Source organism: Atractosteus spatula, chromosome 13, assembly GCF_055471065.1.
Source record: "Atractosteus spatula isolate fAtrSpa1 chromosome 13, fAtrSpa1.hap1, whole genome shotgun sequence".
In the NCBI taxonomy this organism is placed as follows: Eukaryota; Metazoa; Chordata; class Actinopteri; order Semionotiformes; family Lepisosteidae; genus Atractosteus; species Atractosteus spatula.
In genome coordinates, this window is record NC_142718.1 from 21,526,549 (window position 1) to 21,549,608 (window position 23,060).

Consider the following 23,060-nt stretch of genomic DNA (forward strand, 5'->3'; position numbering starts at 1 on the left):
GCTTGTGCCTTGCACAACTACTAACACGATCCTTCCAAAATAAAACAGAATTTAAAAAAAATCACACATTTCAAGTGGATTATTCTAACATTCTATGTATCACAAATTTCGGGATATGAGCGTGAAGATACCTTGTGCCAATGGACATACCCAATGAAGAATTGTAATGATCATATTAAGTCCATAAGATATGATACAAATGAGCGGAGACCATTCAGCTAATTTTACACACCTGGTTACAAAGGATATACATTACAGAGGCAGCCATCTAGAATATTCAAGGTGCCAGGTGGCACAGTGAATCTTTAAAGCACTCCAGCTACAGTATGTGTGCTCCAGACAGGATAAATGGGAGTGCTGAGTGGGAAAGGAGATGGTAATTCTGGAGCAGAATCCAGAGGCTGATGTTGCCAGATCGCCTCAGACATTCCCCTGGACAGACTGAATCTGTCTCCTTGGTGAAGGCTGTTTGTTTTCCAGCATGAGAGCTGGAAAACCACTTCTTTCTGTTACTAGGGCTTATTTTCCCTTCTAGGCAGGGAAGAACTATATACCTCCATAGTGAAAGGCTGGTACTTTTCCCCAGTGCGGGTAACTTATTTTTCCAAGTGTGGGTTATTTGTTTCCTGGCTTTTTCAGCCACAGCTAAGGGCAGTTTATTTTCTCCCCAGCATCTCGTGGGAAAAACCCCATTTTGGTCACCACACAAGGCTGTTTATTTTTGCCAATGTTTTGCTGGAAGAGTCCTAGTTTAGGTTACTATAAATTAATACGTAATAAAAACTTATTTTTTTTACTTTTTTACTACAAATCTTGTGAGTGGGATGTTTCTGTGCTCTTGCCCCACTTAGAACCTGTGCCCCTATGGTGGGCCTTCCGACAGGGCATGAAAACACACACACTGTAACAAACATTGCAAAGAGGAAAACACTGTACACTGTCTCATGCAGGCTACTGTAGGTCTCAATTAAAACACCATTATCTCTCCCAATCCAGACATAAGCATCCCACTTTTTCCTGTACCCTTACTTTACAGGTTCCTTCACTCTACCTCTCTTTTGTTCTCTCTACACATGTGTTTACTGTATATCTATCTATGCAGATTATAATAGATCTCATAGTAGTAGTTTTTATATTATTGTTTTATATATAATTATTATATAGTAGTATTCTATACAATAATGTGATATACTGTATAAGGATCGCAGTTAATTGCAAGGCTTTTTGAATTAAGACAAAACATTACAACAATCTTTTGTTGCAAAGGTGGCAATTTCTGTAGATGGTTTAAAAATATATACTTCAAAAGTATTTCAACTGATTAAAAATAATCCAGATTTTTAGTTTTATATTAAATTGAAAATTTAAGCGTTTCTCTTACTGTACTTTCTTGTAGAACTGAAATAGTCTTAGTTTGCTTGCAATGTCATTTTTAAGTTGCTGTAATGCTTTCATCAGTATTAAATTCAGAGCAGTCACCCATAAGAGTTTTGATTTCAAAATCTTGTGTAATGTAACCTCCACAATAAATCATCAGTACAAGAAGCAGAGGCCACGTCCCCCAAGCACTTTAACCAAGACTTCTCCAGCCTCCATTCTTGTCCACAGATGACAATATTTGTTATTTGTACTTTGATTAGTAATTTTGTACTAGAGATTATACAGTATATTCTTTTGATTTTACTTGAAATTATCTCATCATAATTCTGGTGCTCAGTTCTCTTCTGCTTACCCCTTTAGCCACTTGCTCATATATTGAATTTTACCTTCAGTGTTGGATATTAAAGGAAAGCCTTCCTTCCTTTCTAAATGACTACTGCCCCAAGTTTGCAAGGGAACAATTTATATCACCAATGAAAAAAGATTGTTAATAAATTTGTATCCTCCAGCAGAAACAAATGACTTCCTCCCCCCCCCTAAAACAAATGACAATGAAAATAAATGTGATTACTGGACCATCTCATTCTTGGGTTTCGGAAATACCTAAATCCAATAATGTCATCTGTGCAACACTAACATACTGATATGTACTTCAGAAAGCTCCTAGGAAATTGTAAAATAACACCATTTACCACCTTTGATTTCTTGACGAGCAGAGTGCTGTAAAGAGCCTTTAGGGTCTTAATAACTTCCATTTTCTGAGGCTGCAAGCACAGCGCTCTTATCCAGTACTGTGTTTACTAAGATGACAAACCTGAGTGGTTGAAACCTCAAAAATACAGTATGTGGTCACCAAAGAAGTGCATTAGGTAAAATACATCTGCTCAGCAGATAGAATCTCCACAGGCTGGAGATTGTGCAATTTCAGTTCTGGCCCCTGCTAATCCTGGGGTTAACCCACCTGAGGAATGGGAGCCCGACTGAACATACAGTAAGTGGGATTTGAACAACAGTAATAATATTCCAGTATGACACATGTCCTCAGTTCTTTTCATGTAACAACAGCTTTTGTACAAGATGAGAACGCATCTTGACCTGAGCCCCACTGAACATTTGTTACTTGCACTGTAACAATGTGTGGCATCTAGGGATCAGAGACCAGCATAAAGCCCTGGCTCTGTAATAGGAATAAGATAAGATCTCACAATACCACTTCATATAAACCACACATCGCAGAAGTAAATTTTTTAATTGCTTCAACATTGGCCACACATTATTCTAGCCAGAGACAGATGTCCCTAATCCCTGTTTATGATCAATGTTAATCAACATAATGAATGTACTGTATCTGTTATATCAGATCTGAAATCTGTTGAATAAAACGTCAGTACACTTTCTACAAAAATGATCATCAATTTCCCCTCATAACTGTTTAAAATTGTGCAGTTTTTAAGTGGCAGGTAACTTTTTCATTCGCGGTATATTTTATTCCCCTTTACTTTGTCTGAAGATAAAAAAGACAAGCCTTGCTCCTGGCTGCAAAAAAGTGTGCATAATTTCCCATGAAATTTGAATTTGAGCATAATAATGAATTAAAGGTTATAATAACACCCACACTTAAGCAATACTTGACATGGAAAAAAAGCAGACAGACATACAGAAGTAAACTAATTTCTTATTTATTTTTTCCTTTTAAAGATCTATTTTCCATTTTCTACATGTACGTTTTTTTTCATGCTGGGTGCAGCTTCAGTGTAGGAGCTCATGCAGGTTGCTGATGTACTGTATGTTACAGAGACCACAGTGGAATGTAGCAGTGCAGGAGCCCAGTACAGGCGTGCTGGGCTGTCGGACAGTCGCCAAAACACAAAACAAGTCAGAAGGCAAACCAGGATTGAACCACTGGCATAAAAACACGCACATTCTCCTTCCAAGAAAGTAAAGAGTGCTGTACTGACTGTAATGATTTTCATCACAGTCATATTGGTTCCATTGAATTTTCTCCCCATACAGTATGCGTTAAGAAATGAAATCTGGGTTTCTTTTTGACATCGCTCCTCCGACGGTTCTTTTACATTTATTCATTAGATGTGAATGGATTTCCTCAAATACTGTAGGACCACAAAGCTGCTTTCGCCTGTGATTACATCTCCAGAAGGGAAAATGCAGGGATGTCAGCAAATTAGCTGTTGAGCCTCTTACCCCTTTCTGCTTCATCATTTCTGCAAATGCAAGTGTTTAAAGTCACCTAAGTCACCAGTCAATGTAATATAACATTTGGCAACTACAGAAAAAAAAACATCATTCATTTTTCCACTCATTACATACAATGTTTTGCTACTACTATATGTTTTTCAAATACATTACAAGAATCATATACTTTATATTACCATGAACCAATCTAAATTTCAGAGATATCAAAAATAAACCCAGAAGAAGCTGAATTTCAAACATTTGCTCTGTTCAGCACCAAGTTGGGATCAATGACATGAGCTCATTGAGTTTATTCCAATGACCTTGGTACTGTACATATAGTTTAGAACACAGCAGCAAAAAATTACCCTCAGACACATCACAGCTGCATCTAATCATAAAAATATTAGATATTTTAAATATATGTCAATATTCAATAAATATATCTTATTTGTCTGAACATGGAATTGTGTTTTGGAGAGTTTTTTTTCTTGATATTCTTTTAAAGTTACCAACATTTGTAAAACATGTAGAATCTCCTCTTTTTGAGAGAACAACATCAGATAAGTTCACAATATATACATCTTTGAATCAACATTCACAGAATTAACTGGAGTAACTTAACAGGAGTTTTATCTGACTTCAAAGCTGGAAGAAAAATTATACACTAAAGGTTCCTTTGTACAAAATCCTAAAAAAATCATACATTAGTAGATGTAAAGTAGAAGAAAAAACAATGAATAAAAGACACTATACCCAGAGCCCACCCACTCTATGACGACATCCTGTTGTCATGCCATTCATAAGAAACATCCAATTTTAAGTTCCAAAGAAAGTTAAGAACACAGGTACCGTATCTTTGGTCAAGCTACCACAGCTGACATCCCGAGGTGCTGAAGTGATTTTGAAGAGTGCTTCTAAAGTACAACAGCCACTACAGTGAACTCCAGTTCTACATACTGCAGCAAAAGTCAGGGAGAGAAACGGCTCAGTCTAAATTGCACAAATAAATACATACATCAATTATTTATTTTCTCTGTGTGTCTGGCAGCAACAACATATCTTTCCTCACCACAACTTAGGATTTTCTAAGCTTTGCACTAGGTGACAAAACTCCCCTATACCAGAACAGATCGCACTGCTGTATGGAATGTGCCTGTGGTGGTTTTGTAGTTGAACAAGTTTTCACAGTTAAATACCACTTCCGTTTAATTAATTAAAAACAGCATGAATTAGATTATAAAGAATGAGCAAACAAAATGGATGTTGATTCTCTTTTTGGTGTAGCAGTTTGTGGAAATCATTTCTTAATTGCACACGTCCAGATTGTTAAGCACTATGAAACACTGGGTCTCGTTTGAAAGCAATTTACTGTTTATTTTTAATTTAAAAAAAATGAAAATAAATAGAAATGGTGCCAGCCTTTTTTGGAGGGCAGGGGGAAGCAAACTGGAATTCAACATCAAAATAAACCTACTCCTCGTTTTACGAATGTTCTTTCGAGATCTTTGTTACTCGAAAGCAAATGATTGTTAAACAAAAATTAATTTCCCTTTAAGTAAAGGCCATAATAAGAGATAAATGACCTGAGTCAAAACATATTTATGATACTAAAAATGTACAAATGCAGTATATTGTACATAAGTATTTATTACATTAAACAGTACTAATTAAAACACAGTATAAAGGAAAAATGGCCCAAAAGTATTGTGAAAACAAAGTGGTCCTATTCAGCATTGACAGATGATTCGCTCACTGGTAAAAGTTAATGTCTGAGATCTCAGATTACCAAGTACAGGGGCAAGATACAGTATTTTGAAATAAAACACATACAAATGGCCCAAGCTCTAGGTAGGCTGCCATTGCCAACAAATAATACTGCACATAGACAACAGCAGGCTGTACAAAAGATGGTGGAAAGGGCTGGAAATATACTGTATGTGTGTCTTGGCATGCTTTGGTTTTAGTGAAAATTCATTACACATACAGAAAGGTAATCATTTTTCAAATGTGTCTGTTAATCTGTTAAACGGACATTTGTAAAACGAGGAAACAGTGTAGTGGAAAAGGAACACAAATGGATAAGATTTTCTGCTGTGAAGAAACAAGAAATTAAGCAGTACAATAAAGGGCTTTGCAACTGAGAGACAGCTCTAGGAAAATAAGCTAGTATAGACATATACAAGCTTATATGCATACTGTATATCCTTAGGTTTGGCTTTTGGAAGAGCTACTAACAGTTCATCTTCTATGACTAGCTATAAAAAGTGCTGACTGACAGGTTAGTGAGAAATGTAACTGGTTTCTTTCTACAGTTTTATAAATCATCAGGGTTTGGTTGGGTTACCATAAACATGACCTACCTTAAGCTAAAAGTAATGCATTTCAGAATGAAATGATTCACAAACAGATTTTATTTTATGGAAATACACAGTAGATTCTTCATAAGTGGATATTCCCAGAATCATAATATACAATAAAAAGTGTGCAAGTTTTTATCTACATTACCGGATTTGGTTCTACTGAACACTTTGTCAAGAAAAAAAGTTTAAACAGCTTCAACACAGGGCTCTGTGCATTCTGAGGAAAAACCTCAAATCTCAGTGAATTTCTTTTATCTGGTCCATATTTCTGTTGTGCTCGTCACCCAGGCAAAAAGGCTAATTTTGCTGAACCCAGATCTGAGGATTTAGTTTCCACATGATTTCCTTTTTTAAATATTTCTTTTTAAATCTCTTAAAATCTATTGGCCTTTTAATAGCAATACAAAAAAATGGGAAAAACTGCTAAAACAAAATGCTGAGCTGTGTAATGCAGTACCCTTTGAAAATTAGTATGAAAACAGATACTGTAGGAACATCTTTGTGAAAAGGGCAGCATAAAATATTATTTACAGGAAATCAGCACGTTCACTCCTGCCCAACATTTCGTATTACTTCTTAATAACAAGCTTATACATGTTTTTACAATAAAAGGGGTGGTAATGGAACAATTCAGGGGAAACAAAAGTTGCATTTTATTTACATCAGAGAACAGCAAAAAGTTGCTTGGTTTTAAAAATGCTGGCATTGAAATTCAAAAACCTATAGAGTATGTAGAGCTCCAAACAACATTAAACCCCCAGACCCACTACAAAGTTTACCATGCAGATAGATGGCTTGTATTTGATCGTAAACGTGCAAAAATTTTTTAAAAATCCTTCAACCACCCCAGCTGTGATAAAAATAAAGCAAAAAAAATGATGTCAAAAATATAAAAATTAATACTAGATATTTTCTTTTAATGAGTAAAAATGTTATACTGTTATAACATTTACTGCTAAAAAGGGATCTCGGTCTGCACTTCAAAGGTACCTGTTTATTTCACCTGATTTAATAGTTTAGATACTATGAAAAGTGCAATGGAGACTTAATTTTCGTTCCCAATTTTTCAATATGATAGTATTTTACATATTAGTGCAATGCATAGTCATGACACTCCCATCCACACTCCTAAAATGCTGGACAGTAATATTGTAAAAATGGGCTGTTAATGAAGAACATCACAATCTCTGTTTGTTTTTTTGGCAGTGTGAATACCAATTGGCACATTTAGATTTTAACACGACTGCTCAGTGAAAACAGCTTCTTTTCACCAGTTTCCTTCTAGATTTGCTTTAAGACCTACTACTTGTGCTGTATGTCTGAGCTCTTGGGAAAAGACCAAAGTATCATTAATTAAAAATGCTCAGTGGCTAAAAAGCACTTTTTTGTCCTACAAAGACAATACTGGTTGAAAGCAAAACAAGAATTTAATTCTCCTGATTGGAAAGAAACTTTTATGAACATTACTAGAGGGTCATTAACCCTCTGTGTCCCTTTTTAAAGGTTATACAATTAGTGTGTCATTTACCTGCACGTGTAAACATCTTTCACTCTCCTATTACTGTGCCACGAACAAAATAATTAATTTTATGTTTTCTTCTTATGTTTCACATTTTTAATCTGTTTGATTACTTTCTGTTTGTGTTTAAGTTCTTACTGTTTAATTACAGAAATCTTGTAAAATATTTTCTGGTTGTAGAAATGTCTGACAAATTCTGAATCTTTCAGTATCACCAAAGAAATTGCTATAGAACAAAAACTCTCTCCCAGTTCTCTGAAGGGTTCTTTTTGATTTTTTTAAGTTAAAAATGACAGTTTGGTATCTCCATACAATCTGTGTTGAAGACTGAAACTCATATTAGCTCTGCTTAAGTGTGGAAAAACAGCAGTGCTCAGAATGAGATGTTTTCTTAGATTAGAGGTAAACATAAAAAAGGATAGCAAAACCCATTACCCTAGCTCCACACATAACTGAGAGGTCAAATTAATTCAAGCTCTACTACTATTTGGCATAAACGTGCTCTTTAGACAAATTCATCTAGACAGCTGGCTTTTTTTTCTTTTTTTTTCTCTTTTTAACTTCTTAATTATAAAATGTTACTGTACGTTTTCTAAAATAAAAAAAAATGTTTCCAGTTTAAAAAGGGCAAGACTTTATGTTACGCAGATGCAATTATAACAACCATAAAGTTAAAACAAAACTAAAGAAACATGAGACACTATAAAAAAAAATTAAAAGGGCAGAGAGGATAGGAAAGCAACAGAGAAAATCTTATCACAGGCAAACAGAACATAAAGTCTCAGCAGCTGGTATTTTTTCCACCATCCATTCCTTCCTCTCTTGCTGGTCCAATCAGGGGCTGAGAGAGAACTGGTCCTGTTCTATGGGTTTTTTCACCCAGGCCCCTAGCCCTGCCTTCTGAAACGCCTTGATGAGAGCTTGCTTTGCAGAGTGGTACTCTACAGCAGCTTGTTTGGCTTCATGGTATGAAGAGGGCTTGGATACTTTAATTCGCAGAGTTGATGAAAGCTGAAATGGCACACAAACGGGAAAAAATAAGAGTTTAAAAAATGCATTCAGATTGCTCCAGAAGTCTAAATTTCTGTTTGTGGCACATTCTTATAACATAAGGACTGTAAAGCAGGACAGAGAAACTATGGTTTGTAAACCAATGCATACAAAAGCCCCCCAAAATGAACCTCCAACCGATGAAAGACTGCAAAACCGTTATTTGCAGAGAAAAAGCAAGAGAAAAATCACAGGATAGTGTACAGATGCAGCCATTCAGAATGCACAAAAGTCTTGTCCCTAGCAAGCACGCTGCCGCATATAGTACCATGTGTCAGCGTGCCAAAATTTAACTTTTCACCGGACAAAGAAGATCGACAGGTGGCACTTGTCTTCTTTAAAACTACTTGATATGGAATATAAATACTGATTCAAGTAACTAAAATGAAATTAAAGTCTAATATTGTCTCTGAATGTCATTAACAAAACAAATAATTAAAATTACTGACGTTATAGAGCTTGCAGAGGAAGTGAAACCAAAGAAATGTGTTTAGAAATGAAATTATATGAATAAAATAATAAAAAACTGCTGAAGGAAAATTTGCACAAATTACTGAGGAACACACTAGAACGCTGCATATTATAAATGAAAACCATTTTGTTGTAATTATTGAGGTGTTATTGTGGAAAAAGTGTGGCTTCCTTAAAGAAAAACCTTTATACAGTAATGAGATGTATCAACTCCAATGCAAAAAAAAATACATTCTTATTTGCTTTTAAATACAATATGTTTTTAAAATCACTATGTACAGTATATTTTTAAGTCAAAACCTAAAATAAAATAATCTGTTGTCTAATTATTGCTCATACACAATTTCTAATAATTCTGTATACTGTAATTTAAAAACAAAATCTGTTACTATTATAGTATAGCATGATTAGCATAAACATCTAATTTTTATTTTAAAAAATGTGTGAAAGTTACAAGCCCCTGCGGTACATTAAGGATTCACTGAGTCATCTGGCAATTTTACAGAGCGGTGCAGTCCTACATCAGATTATTTGAACATAATCAGCATACCGTGGCAGTTGCTGAGGTTTGCTGCATGACACCTCATGCACTTTAAATGGCTGCATCTGTATAAAAATACTCTAAAGCACTGTGTATTGTCCCTTCTTTGTTCTCGCCTCTGTGTCCTTAGGTACGGTACGTCAGGGAATGAGGGGATCTAGACAAATGTGCAAGCATATTTTCTCAAGGATTCCATTTAAAATTTCACACTGACAAATGTCAAATACAAATTAGTGAAATCAAACTCCTAAAGACAACACCACATCTGATAAATGGAATAGTGAGCGCAAAGTTTAATTGGGTGAATACGTGTTTTGGAGGAGGACTATCCTGAAAAGTTGAAGACATCAGGAAGCTGTACCTTCGAATACAATCGCATCCAGCGGCTGTAGAGGGTGTGCTTGCAAAGGCGTGATGGCCGGCCCATGTCGTCCTTCCCAGTGGTTGCGTTAATGACCTCCAGAGACTGGTCTCCCACCGCCCAGTTCACACTGAAGTTAGGAGCCTTCCCTGGCTGCCGTGCTTCTGCATTACTAATACCTTAATACACAGGAAAAAAGAATTGCTTCTAATTCCTGCTACTTTGATTCTGGAACACGACATCTGAATAAATAGTTAATAATAAATTTAACTTATAATTAAGAACCAGTTAAATATCAATTGAATAATTTTAGGTATGGTAGCGTATAGCTCACAATCGGAAAGTCTAATAAGATTCTGCTAGTACAAATATTCATGTATATTCACAAATCTACACTAATGAAAAACAAAAGAAACTTTCAACCTATTCCACACAAAAAGTAAGAGCTCAGTAATATTACCACCCCCCCAAAAATGCAGTTTATGACCTTTAGGCAAGTATTAACTACAGCAGCTCTGGTACTGAAAGAATTCTGCTGTCAGGGATTATTCCTGACCCTGTCCGCAAGTCTCCTATTTCATGGTTACTTGTGTGTTTAGATATTCAGCTCAGGTGTTAGGGAATAAGCACTGCTTGGAACTGATGTTAATCGCTCATCCTAACATGCTGCTGCCCAGCACAGCTCCCTTATTTACTATTTCTGCAATGTTCATACTTTGAGAGGAATAGAAAAAATCACTATTTTATTCTCAGAACAAAATACTTAGACAGATAAAACAAGTTCTGCTCTTTGCACTTTTTTGCATTGTATTTACTAATAAAATGACAACAAAAACTAAAATAAAAATAAAAATGCAAATAAAACCTTTTTTTATTGAAAAACATGTATGGACACTGTGCGTAGTTCAGACATTAGAGTTTTCTATCTTTTACAAATAAAATATATTTTTAAAGGAATATACATTTTTGAAATGGTCTGCTTTCTAAAAGGTTAATTCCCTATCTACTGCAGAGATCAACCACTGACAGTTTGCCATTAAGGTCTGGCATTGTTGCTTAATGGATTGAACAGTAAGTGAACATGTAAGCCCTTCTTAAAATTCCTTAACCGGAAAAGGTTAATTGCTACTCCATTATCTCACTACCTGCAGTTTTCATTTTCAAAAAGAAGGGACAGTGCTGCAAGCCATCCAGGACAAAGACAAAACACAAGCTGACATGTGAAATGATGTCGATGTATTATATGCTCAGTAGAGGAACATTAAACCACTTTGTAGTCACCAGGCCCCATTACTCCCTGCAGGCCCAGCAAAGGCTTTAGCTAACAGGCTGCTTTGAAAGAGCACCAGCACATTGCACAAGCTATACTGTACAATCTGTGCTTATATATGAATGTGGAAGATATTCCCTTCTTTTTATTTTGATTAGTTTCTAACCTCATGCATTCTTATTTGTCTGTTATCTCATGCTTAACCATAATTATCCTGACAAACTACTTAACCCATATTCAGTTCTAATGAACCATCACAAGCAAGTGTTTCAGCCCACATTTGCTTCCTGTCTGCAGGAAAAAAATCAGTAAAACTAAAGTGACCTGCCCTTCAACATATGCACGTAAATTCTAAAACAGCCAGTGAAAGCACAGCAGAACTACTGGTAGAATGTTGATACAGCAGTTTAACACAGATTTATTTTTCTAAATATTTTAAAAAGCATAGGTTATCTTCCAGATGGCTAGCTTTAAGAAAAAAAGAAGTGAGGTAAAAGCCAGCTATCTGAAATCCCGTTTTACTGTTGAGACAGAATTTTCTCAGGTTGGGCAGACTGAGTAGCCAAGTATTTGCAGATGTTTATTGGTTACTCATCTTTGAAAGGCCATGGATCATCCCAAAACCCATTTTAATTTCTGGAGAGGAAGGGAAGAGATATGAGTGAAAGAAGAGTTGTGAGACAGGTGGAAGTGTCAGAAAAGAACACTAAGTGTCAATACTGACCGCTCAGCAGAGGTCTGTTGAGAGTGAACTGCTGGGGTAAGTCCTCAATGTCAGCTATTCTCTGGTACATGGCCCGGGATAGGTGGTCTGCATGGTACAGGCTGCCCAGGATGATGCTTGAGAAGTAAACAGGTTCTGTGAAGTAGCTCATTAGAGATCCCTGGATTCCCACCACATTCCACCTGGAAACAACAACGGAAAATCAAGAAAGTGGTGAAAAATGTTGGCTTCCAACCTAGACATTCTGGAAAAACAGCCAGGTGTCTCCATTAGCTAAGTGAAAAGATAGTTGAGTTGAGAAGACTAAAAGGTATAAGGCTACCCACAAATGTATTCATACCTTAAATGAACTAAAACTAAAAGTTGATTTAGCACAAAAATCCATTAACGCTGCCATGGAATCTCTAATGACCAAGTAATCAGTCAGTTTTAAATTTCATCCCTAGGATAGCACATCCAACAACACAGTGTTCCCAGTCAAAGGGGGTCACTAATTTGGAAATTGTGCATTACCACCACTTGCAGGAGCAAACTGGTCTCCTGTTTATGTGGAGGTTTTCTCATCCCAGAACTGACCAAACCCAGCCTTGCTTAGCTTCTGAAATCAGGAACACAGCATATGATGCCAAGCAAACCTGACTAGTAACAGACATAAACGACCTCTTTTTTACAAAGTGCTTTAGACCATAGAAAAGGGAAATAAAACAAACTCTGAGTTCTCCAGAGTGTTAAAAATTAAGATGGTATGACATGATACACGGCATCAACAGCATAATTCCTGTCCATGATAAAGAGACAGCTTTGATTTAAGACTGGTTATGTACAGTGATGCAGTCAAATCCTGACAGAAAAGCACAAAGACTCAAGCTGTCCGATCGCGATTATGCAATTGGATTGTGTTAATATGCTTTACAATCTTTGCTAAAATACTCAAGTTCCCATATTTGTGCGTATAAGAATATAATTTATTTATGTTATGTTGAACATCAATTTGAAAGAAACATTTGCTTTAGAAGATCTGACTCTGAATTGTTTAAAAAAAATGTTCAGTGTTCAAAACCTGAAGCCTCGCAGTTCATCTTTTTTTAACTGCGCTTCACATTTTCAGGATTCGAAAAAAAAAAATGACCTCGACTTTAATGAAACTTTGAGGGTTCCCTGTCATGAGCTGTGGACCGTTAATCAATTGGAGTGCAAGCACAAGGAAAGTTGATTCTCTTCGGAGCACCAGTACTCTGTATTGTGCTGCAAGGCGTAATATTGCTATTATCTGAGAAAAATGTATTTTGTCTATGTATTGGTTTACAGAAGAAAATGGGAAAAATATTATGGATCTGAAATTGTAGGATAGGCTAGCACACTACCCCCTGTGCTTGATCCGAAGGATGCTGGATTAAAAGGATAGGATCTTGGGATAAGGATCATGAAATATAAAACAATGGATGTAGAAACTATATTATTTACTGCCTTGGCTGCGTTGGGATATACACGCTTTGAAAACAAACAAGTATATTTATATAATTGTATTTTTCCAATCTTCCAAAAAATTTGGCCTTTCTAGTTTTTAAGTCACAGCAGGGGTGGAATCTGTATGCAGCCCAATCTAAGACATACTGTAATTAAGCAATTCCCATTCTTCAGCACCGGCCTAAACAAACTGAAAAGATTCTGAAGTTATTGTGCTCTGAATAAAAGCTGAGCCTTAGGAACTCAGACAATCGGTTAACTAAATCCCTGTGACAGAAACACCATTTTCATGAAAAGAAACAGTAATGTTACAGGAAATCAGGTTGAAATGCTCTTTTTAGCTTATTTCCCGCTAGGTAGAATTTAATTAAAAATCTATGAAATATAAAACCTTGAAAAAGCACTTCAGGCTACATAAAACAAAAACACATAATGATGTTAATAATTTAGTAGGAAATGCTCTGAGGAGGAACACAGAATGTGGACGACTCTATGAAGCACTATTTATCAGGAAAACTCAAAGCAAAAAAAGTAGTGCAAATACAGTATAAGATGTTCTTATCTTTGTGGACAATATGTTTCTACCTCACATGTCATCACAATCAAGAAGAGACCAATTTAAATACTTTAAAGAAGGGCTTTTATGGTTTGTTTGTGAACAAACTCAAATGCCAGTGGTTTTCTTCTCATTTGCTTTCACACAACATGATTTGAAATTAACTGTGATTCTAATCACACCAAGCTTGCTTTCACACCACACTACCATTTTTTGAGTACATCTCTTGTCTGGTCCAATGTAATTATTATTATTAATCCAATAGATTTATAAATATTAGAGATAAGATTATGGAGAAAAACCAAATATACAGAGATACAATATTAGAGATAAACACTGCACATATTGTACAAAATGCAGATTAGTTAATTTAGACCCAGAACTGCTCATTTGAGTGACAAAAAACACAGGTTTTTTTTACATTTCAGTTTGGATTGCTGTACTGTGTATTCTTTTTTTATGCCATTAATGTTTAACAATCACTGTGAACTCTAGCACCACTGCTTTCACAGTCGTCAAACCATACCAGAATCGGCTTCAGTCAAGTCGAGGCCACCTCAAGTACATATTTGGTGAACAGTCTGATTTGAAACAATTTTGACAACTTTAAAATGTGCCAAAACAAACTGTACTTGGGTGCCAAACCAAATCTGATCTGAATCTCCTTTCCAAACAAACTGGGTTTGAAAGTCCTCTTTCTAATATAACTAGGCATCTGTCAGAAAGGTTGGAAATTAAGTTGACGCTTTGTCAGCAAGAGACTAGTTGCACAGATGGACTGGAACAACATTAGAATTTTTCTTCTTTCAAAAACGCTCTTGAGAGTGAATGATTTTTCCTGTTTATTTTATGATATTTCATTAAGGAGAGAAAAGGAATTACAGATGTGACGAATATATCTACGTATACAAATTTAAAAAGGAACATGAACTGAAAGAGAAAACGACAAAGGAGGGAAAAAAATACAGTAAAGTCCAACATGCCAAATTACAACTGAAGTCATTGAGAGTGGTATGTAATATTGTAAAACAGCAGGTTTATTATCATTTATTATTTATTATGTGGTTAGAGCCTTATGATGATGATCATGAAAGAATGGTGATATGGAGGAAGGCATTAAGTGTAAGCTTAACTGTGAAAGTCATTTCCAGAGAAGGTCGAGGTCATATAGAAATACTCCGTTGACCCATATAGAATAAAAGCTTTACCACATAGCATCCATGGGAAATGAGGAGTGGCGGATAGTCAAATATGCAGGTTAGTCAAGATTTAAAATATCACATAATCAATAATACTAATGTTCCACACAACCACAATTTATGTAAATTGGAATGCACTACTACATGGCACATTCACATTTCCAACTCTTATCATTATTAATACAGTACCGTAATTATCCGATATTACACTATTACCACATTATTATAATTAGAGTATACCGTACAATACTTTAATAATAAAACTGTAAGTAAAGAAAATAGCATTGCAAAAAATATATAATACAGAACTTTCATAATCCTAGTGTTGGCTTGTTTTGTTGCATGATTGGAACGTTTTTCAGCCAAGACTAAAAGAGCACCACTGCAAATATACAACAGAAATTATTCCAGACCAAGCACACGCACGGCAAGAAAAGCACGTGAGGCAGTGCGGAACAAGACTGCGGCTCTTGTCAGATGCTGTAAATATTTTAAGATAAAACGAGGCAAAAATGATACACTGTGTCTCTGCCATGGCGATATTTCCAGTAACTGGCCGCTTTGGAAGGGCAGTGACAGAGAATTCAAGTTAAGACGAACAAACAATTTTCCTGCATAAGATTATTTTGTGTCGGCTTATAGAGAAAATACTGGTTAGTAGAGCGCTTTAATTAGTAAAGCTTTTACAGTATTGGGGATTTCCTTTTTCTAGTTAAAGAAAGTGCACTGTATCTTTATAGTGCTGTGCAAAAGACAGTAGCGTAAGACATCTGACCAGGAGGGATGAAAGTGCTAATACACCAGACTCTGCCCTTCATACTGTAGCTGAACACTCCCCAAATGTTCCCCGTTATTATCATAGGCATATTGCTTTATTGGGACATGCCCAAATAACATAAGTGTTTGCGTAAGAGGTCATAACATTTGTTTTGGCGTCACACTGTAACGAGCACTATAAATGATTTGCAGATACCCCTATAAAGCATTATACCTGTGATTATAACATTTTGTGCAGCAGTCATGAAGCTGTTACGCAGCCACATTCAAATTAAGTACAGGTGTCCCCCGCTGTATGCGAATTCAGTCTATGCGAATTCTGTTTTATACGATTGACCCGTTTTGTTCCAAAAATCATTTTTATGCGATCTGTGGCGGTAGAGCACATTCCCGCGAAACCCCCTGAAGCCCGCCAAGTCACACTGCACAAACTATAGATGCTCTTCTTCCTGCCAAAGCCTGCCCAAACGCATTGCTCTGCTTTCGGTTACACACTTGCCACCGTGGTTAGCATGTCTGTGTCGGGTTTACCATTTACGTCCGTTCTTGCTACAGCTGCCTTGGTTATTATGGAGTCAAAATGGCCATCCACATCTTTTCCAACCTCTGCACCCCAAATGAAAAGAAAAAGGACCTCCTTAACATTGGAAACAAAGTTGGAAATATTACGTTGCGCAGACGCTGGTGAAGGATCCTCAACCCTATGGTGGGCTTTCAACCTGGGTTGTAGCCCAGTCTACTGTACGTATCATAAAGAAGAATGCTGATCTGCCTATTTTGGTGAATGTTGATTTATTTTTAGTTAAAATAATGCCCCAAATAACATTTATTTTAAGTTAAGTGTGAATTCTTAATGTATGTTAGCATGTATTTATATGATTAAAATGCATTTGGATCCCTACATTTAACACCGTTCCACACAACCTCGCAGGTTTAAAGAGGGAATAAAGATATCCCTTTATGCGAGGGTTACGTTCTGCGAAAAAAGGGGGGGGGGGGGGGGGACTGTTTTACTAAAGGAGTCTATCATATAAATCTTAGCCAATGTAACCTTAGTGCAATGCATGCAATACAAACTATCTTAAAAAGAATTTTTAAAAATCATGTCTAGTTCCTGATCCAATGTATGACTTACTGTACAGAACAGATTCTGGAAATAACACAATTATTAACAGGATTAAGTTCAAATACAGATCTGGGAGGTGGCAAGAAAAACAGGACCACTTTACTGCGAACTATGGACCTTTAAATAGTAGAAGACATTTAGTTTTGAAAGCACACATTTTTGATGGTTGGAAAAACTATTAACTATATACAATTCAGGAATAGATTTAAGACTACTTCTTCGCACAGAGAGGGACTGAGACGCAGGCATCTAAGTTGTGTCCAGATTGTGAGAAAATGACCAAATAAAATTACTGTGAGATTGAATAGAATTCACTAAACTCTGCAGTGAACAATAAGAGGGCGAACAGGAAGACAGTAATATTGGCAGGATGATGAAAGACAAATTTAATGTAAATCCCTCCACTCTTAAAGGTTTAGTATAATTAGACACCAAAGAAAAAGAAAAATCACTAAGGTATCACATCTATTAACAGTGTATGAAGCTAGGATTTGTGCAATATTTCATTTTCAATAGATTAACATCATATATGAACAACTCTGCACTTACATAAAAGGCCTGCGGCTTTGCTAAGATTTCACATAACATGTAGAAGTCACAGCATTTTTTAAATGTGAACTTAAATGAAGTTTTGCATGCCTCTGTTATGCCTGAACGTTAAGGATGTTAACTATTTATCCCAAAGCAGATCAGACAAACTAGAGACAGAAGGAGAAAGGCTCAGAAAAGGCAGAGTTTCAGTGAAGTGGAACAAAACGAAAAACAATTGACATAATTTAATTTTAAAAGCAGTATCCATCAAAATGTTGCTACTGTTTACATGAATGTGCCTGGCATAGGAATTTTTTGTACACATATCAGAATACTATGTGAGGGAAAAAAAAACTGTGTGGGGAAACAAAACGTGACATAGAAATCTGGTCTTGTTTGATAAGCCCAGCATGCTCAAATAGAAAATAAAATTAGAGCAGACTGAAACATCTAGGAGATAGTGCTCAAACAGCTTGTATTGGACATCATTCAAGATGGAAACACGTGACTTTAGAAGACAATCAGACATAATATATATTTTTCTTACTGATAAAACTAGGCATTTAAAATAAAGTGATAATGTTTAAAGCAAAACTATTAAAATATTGTTATCACAAGCAAAAAGAAACCGAACAAATCACTGAAAACTGGTGAAAATCTTATTACGTGTGGTGGCGAAATAACAAAAGGACTTTTCTGAAAGCTTTCCTAAGGAACATTTGAAGTATCTGGAATTCAGGGAAGACCAGAGTAAAACTATGAAGACGTGTAAAAGAGGGCGAGATCATTTTTAGTGTCAAAAACACGTGTAGGTATAACAGCCTATCCATTCAATTTATCTGAGTGAGAAGCTTCGGAATTCAGAATCTGTCCCAAATTCAATTCGCAGTTTTCAACATAGCAGAAAAAAGAGCATCGGAGAAAAACAAAAGAATTAAGCTTTGGCAGCTGATGCAACTACAATTTATGAACAACTTCTTCATATGTGCTCTTCCTGGTAGTGTTATTTTTTACTGCATTTATTCACAAAGTATTATGAACATTAAAATCAGCCTTCAACTTTTGAAGTTTTGTCACGGGAAGAAATTTCCATAGGGAAAAACGGGTTAAATGAGCGAGTAAAGAGAGCTGCACACACTGTCAGGAACAGCATTGACCAATTACCACTTACAAGAGCAGTGTCAGCTTGACACATTTTTATCTCTTGTTTAGCATGGATCAACGTACAGAGCCGCATGTCACAAGATTCCACAGCATAATTGAGCATTTAAGCTTGTCTTTTCTCCCTGGGAGCTTTGACAGAGCTATAGCTACTTTGTTTGCAGCTGCTCAAACTATTTCACATCCTTTGAAAATCTCAAAAGAAAAGACAAAGCTGCACGCACATTCGAATGCTCCATATTTTGCTGGCCTTAGAAAAGAGGAAAAAAAAAAGCAACTTTTTGTCTTAATTCCAAATGATCCAGTACTGTGGTACACAGAGAGGGATTTTTTAAATCTGCCTCCAGTCCCAGCAGCAAAATCCTTGTGAGGCAGTGAGCGAATAGGATAGGAGAAGGAGACAGGACTGACCTGGCTATCTTGTCACTGCAGGACATGGTTAGCAGCCTCTCGCCCTGAAGCACTCCATCCCAGGTCTGGATGGTGTTGCTGGTCCTCACCGGGATAGTTCCCTCCCCGGACTCAATCTTCGTCCTCAGCTGCCCTCGTGCTTTCCTGTTAGGGTGCCTGTCACCTTGATCTAGAAACAGCATTAAAATAATAAACCATGATACCTTCATAGAACACACAACCCCACAAAAGAAACAAGCAATAGTAGCTGTCATGTAAAATTGTAAAGACACCACAAAAACAAAATGCTTTCAGCTTAGTAACAGAAAAATGTAGGGGTTCTGAATGTGACCTTATTAATAAAGTATTTATATATGACCATCTATAGCTAAATAAGACAATATCTAATCTATATAAAAATAACTGATATTCGCTTAACGATATTGATCATTAGTAGAGATCTGTTCCTACGAGGGGATTGATAAACTATAAATGTTGTTAGAAGAACTGAACAACCGAATTTGGGATCCCCAGTCCTGTCTTACCAATATATTTGGTACGAATTTGTGCTACCAATAAACAAATGTACTGAAAATACCACAGTATTAATACCTAATAAAAATGCATCGTGCAGTCTATACTTATCCTTAAAGAGACAACCCCATAAGATGTCCAGTCCTTTTCACTGCAATGATTTTTTTAGGCTAAGTGAATTTCACTATGCAAATCATAAATAGTTCCCATTACAAAAAAAAATATTTGCACTGTCTAGGTGCTAAATTTAATTATTTCAACACCTTGGCAGCATTCGGTCATTTTACTTTCATCTTTGAGGGCTCTCAAGCAAATCTTGTGCAAAGCCATATATTCAGACAATATTAAGCAATATGAACTGCTTAAATTTGTCATATTGACATTGTTGCTAAAAAAAAGATTTGATGGATAAAAGCGTGTTCTACAATTCAGTGCAAGAATCCATGATGTAAGTTATAGATTAGCAGCAAATAGCACTTTTGCTTCATCCTTTAAATATCTAGTTTTCCCACACCAGAAAAATGCTCCACAGCCAAAACATTGTTTCTCTTTTTATTTTCCTTTGATCATGGAATAAACCGTTACCTGTTCCTTAGCAGTTTTCACATCGTTTTCATCAAGAATGGGGTCAGAAGGCTCATCAACAAGAATGGCAAGCATGCATTACAGACATAACTTGAGTAATGAGATGTTTTCGATTTACTGTATGTTAGCTTTCTATACACTAATATTTCACGATATTGATTTAAAAGGCGAGAACTAAAATAGAGGGATAATGAAAAAAGTACAAAAAAAGCTTCTTCTCGTGGCACACAATTAAAGACTGAAATAACTGCAATATAAGAGTACAAGGCAAGGTAATTCAAACTTGACATGTTTAGTGAGGAATTAGTGGTAGTAGGAAGAAGAACAATTAATAAGGTGATTGTAACATTTTTTAACCATACGTGCTCTGACTTCTAAAAGGGCAGTTTCAATTAACTATTTTTTTCTAGCACATAGCATACAAATATACTGCATGATAACTGGACATAAATATAATTGGATATATTTAATTCACTACAAAAACACATCACCTTCCAGGTGAACAGGCAGATAAAAAATTTTTTTTTTACTTATACAGTAGGAGCCTTAAGGATGCATACAGTACAAGGTGAGATGACAATAAAGTAAGATTATTTTTTCAGTGAGACTTAAAAAAAAAAACTCAGGAACTGGAACTCATACCCTCCACTCCAGCTTCATGAGGGGAGAAAATCCTTGCATCGCCGCACGGTGAAGTGCTGATATAAAGGTGGAACTGCACATTCTCTTTCAGTTTGTAGCCATTCTTCTCACACCTGACGAATATTGATTTCTGGTGCTCCTCTTTGTTGCTGCTTTGGTACAGAAGAGAGGGGCTGAGAACATGCAGAGTGACATGGAGGGGATGTGGTGCCCATACCAGATTGGGTCTTTAACACTGCAGTGCCCCAAGTGAAGCCTGATCACTGAAAGCAATATATTATCAGAGCGATTTCAACCTCTACAAGGTTGCCTCAATTTAAACATGAAAAACAGATCTAGTTTTATACTGAGCATCAAAAGAAACCCCTTGTACAGTAACTACGACAAATTCACAAAGTTATTATTAGGAAAATGGCAAGATTAATTCTGTAACATGGGCACTGACAATTTATTGAGCAGCCATGCCACCAGTAAACTACTTACACTATTCACTATTCATGTAGTCAAAATGTAAAAAAGGGTGTTTACTGTGGAATTCACAGGATAAAAGTCTGTATAGTCGCCTTTGGAAGCAATAACTGTACATCTAAGCGTGTTTGGCATCAAGTGGCAGTTGCTGTCTTGTGGGAAGCTATCCCATTCATCATGTAGTTTTGGAAGCTCAAGCACAGCATCCCACAAATGTTTAATGGGGCTCAGATTTGATGAGTAGGGCCCTCCATCAACACCACTGTCACAGTCACAGGCAGCACAAGGGCACGCCTTGTCCTCCCAGACACAATATATCAGAATGAGCAGGCAAGAAATGTCCCAGGACTGGATCAATGAAATGCCATGAAACCAGCTGCATCAATACAAGTGGGATTCTGTAGTGACATGGCACTCCAGCTCAGACCATTTCAACACGATGTCATGACTCTTGCTCTATCATCAATCGACTGTATTTAGCTGTAATGCCTTCCCAAGTCAGAAATGCCTGCCACAACCCAGATGGCGAGCAAAGTGTGCTCACTAGATCTAGTCTCTAACATCCTAACGGCACAAATGCATTTATCTCTTGATAAGCATGTCATAGCGACCTCTTTTTTTGCGTGTTACGTTCTTGATTTTCACCAGGTTCGATTTTCTTGTCTCCTGTGCCCAATCAACTTTCTCATTAAGCTTATGCAACAGTCAATGTTTCACAGTCAATAATGAATGATCAAATAATCTATAACAATTAAATCAATATTGAAAATGCATATACGTTATCAATGTAAATTTATCAATAGAGAAATATGTTTCTTTTGATGCTTAGTATATGTATATAATGATTATGTATACAGCAATTATTAATAACACAGGGATTATTAATAGCATAGGTTAAGAGCATAGTCATGGGTGAGCACATCCCATCACAATAATGTCAGAGTTGCCTAAGATTTTACAAACAGCTACACTGTGGTTACAATATCATGTAACCACAACCAAAACGATGCCCTCCTAGACAGTTTGTAAAGCCCCCTCAGAGTTCCTGACTGCTCAGGTCAAAAGCCAAGGAAAAATAAATCTATTTGACTTTTTTTCCATTTCTACATCATTTTCTCAAAACCTGTGAACCAATCTTTATTTGAATTCCATTCGTGACCAGCTCATAGAATTGAGGAGCAGTACTAATAAATCTTACTGCCTGTCTGGAGTTCGAGCTAATTAATCTGAAGACCTTGCTTTTGGGAAGAGCACATTCAAAGACTGCAAAACTCAAATGTTATTTTCTACAATCAAGAATAAATACAATGTTCTAAAGGGTATAATTTTGACAAAACGTCCAGGTTGATACTTTTTAAAAATAGGTGGCTTTTTAAAAATAAAATCTGATTCACACATTTGTTCTAGAAACAAAAAAAACTGCTTGTACTTTAAATGTCTGTTGTTAAACTATTAAAACTGTTCCAACTCACCTCAGAAAGTATTCAAGCTGGGTGTAGAAGTACCTGATGAGGGATCTTCTGGCAACAATTTCAGCATGGCAGTCATTGAGAGCTAAGCCACGGTCACTCATATACTCCCCATTTATACATTTGGTCCCTGTGGAAACGCAAATCACCTGGGCATCCTTTACATCAGTGCCTAAGCCAGATGAGAAAAACAACATTAGCACTAAGCAATCCTACAAGCAAAGCATTTTCTGCGTCTATTTCCCTCTCTCCCTCAAAGTATCCTTTGTAACTTATTAAAACC

At 36.3% G+C, this 23,060-nt stretch overlaps 1 protein-coding gene across 8 annotated transcripts in view; it reads right to left on the minus strand.

Moving 5' to 3' along the window:
• Window positions 1–3,045: 3,045 nt before the first annotated feature.
• LOC148821874 (double-stranded RNA-specific editase 1-like) overlaps window positions 3,046–23,060 on the minus strand; it is a 169,001-nt gene continuing 148,986 nt past the window's right edge. For 4 of the 8 annotated variants that reach the window (XM_088929955.1, XM_088929957.1, XM_088929956.1 and 1 more), the window contains 6 exons: window positions 22,781–22,949; window positions 20,841–20,992; window positions 19,101–19,269; window positions 11,873–12,054; window positions 9,879–10,057; window positions 3,046–8,466 (listed from right to left, as the gene is read on the minus strand). In XM_088929955.1, coding sequence (XP_088786081.1) covers window positions 8,290–8,466; window positions 9,879–10,057; window positions 11,873–12,054; window positions 19,101–19,269; window positions 20,841–20,992; window positions 22,781–22,949 — 1,028 coding nt within the window. In that variant the 3' untranslated portion in view covers window positions 3,046–8,289. The remainder of the gene's footprint in view (window positions 8,467–9,878; window positions 10,058–11,872; window positions 12,055–19,100; window positions 19,270–20,840; window positions 20,993–22,780; window positions 22,950–23,060) is intronic. The other 4 variants (XM_088929959.1, XM_088929961.1, XM_088929962.1 and 1 more) reach the window with 2 other exon arrangements.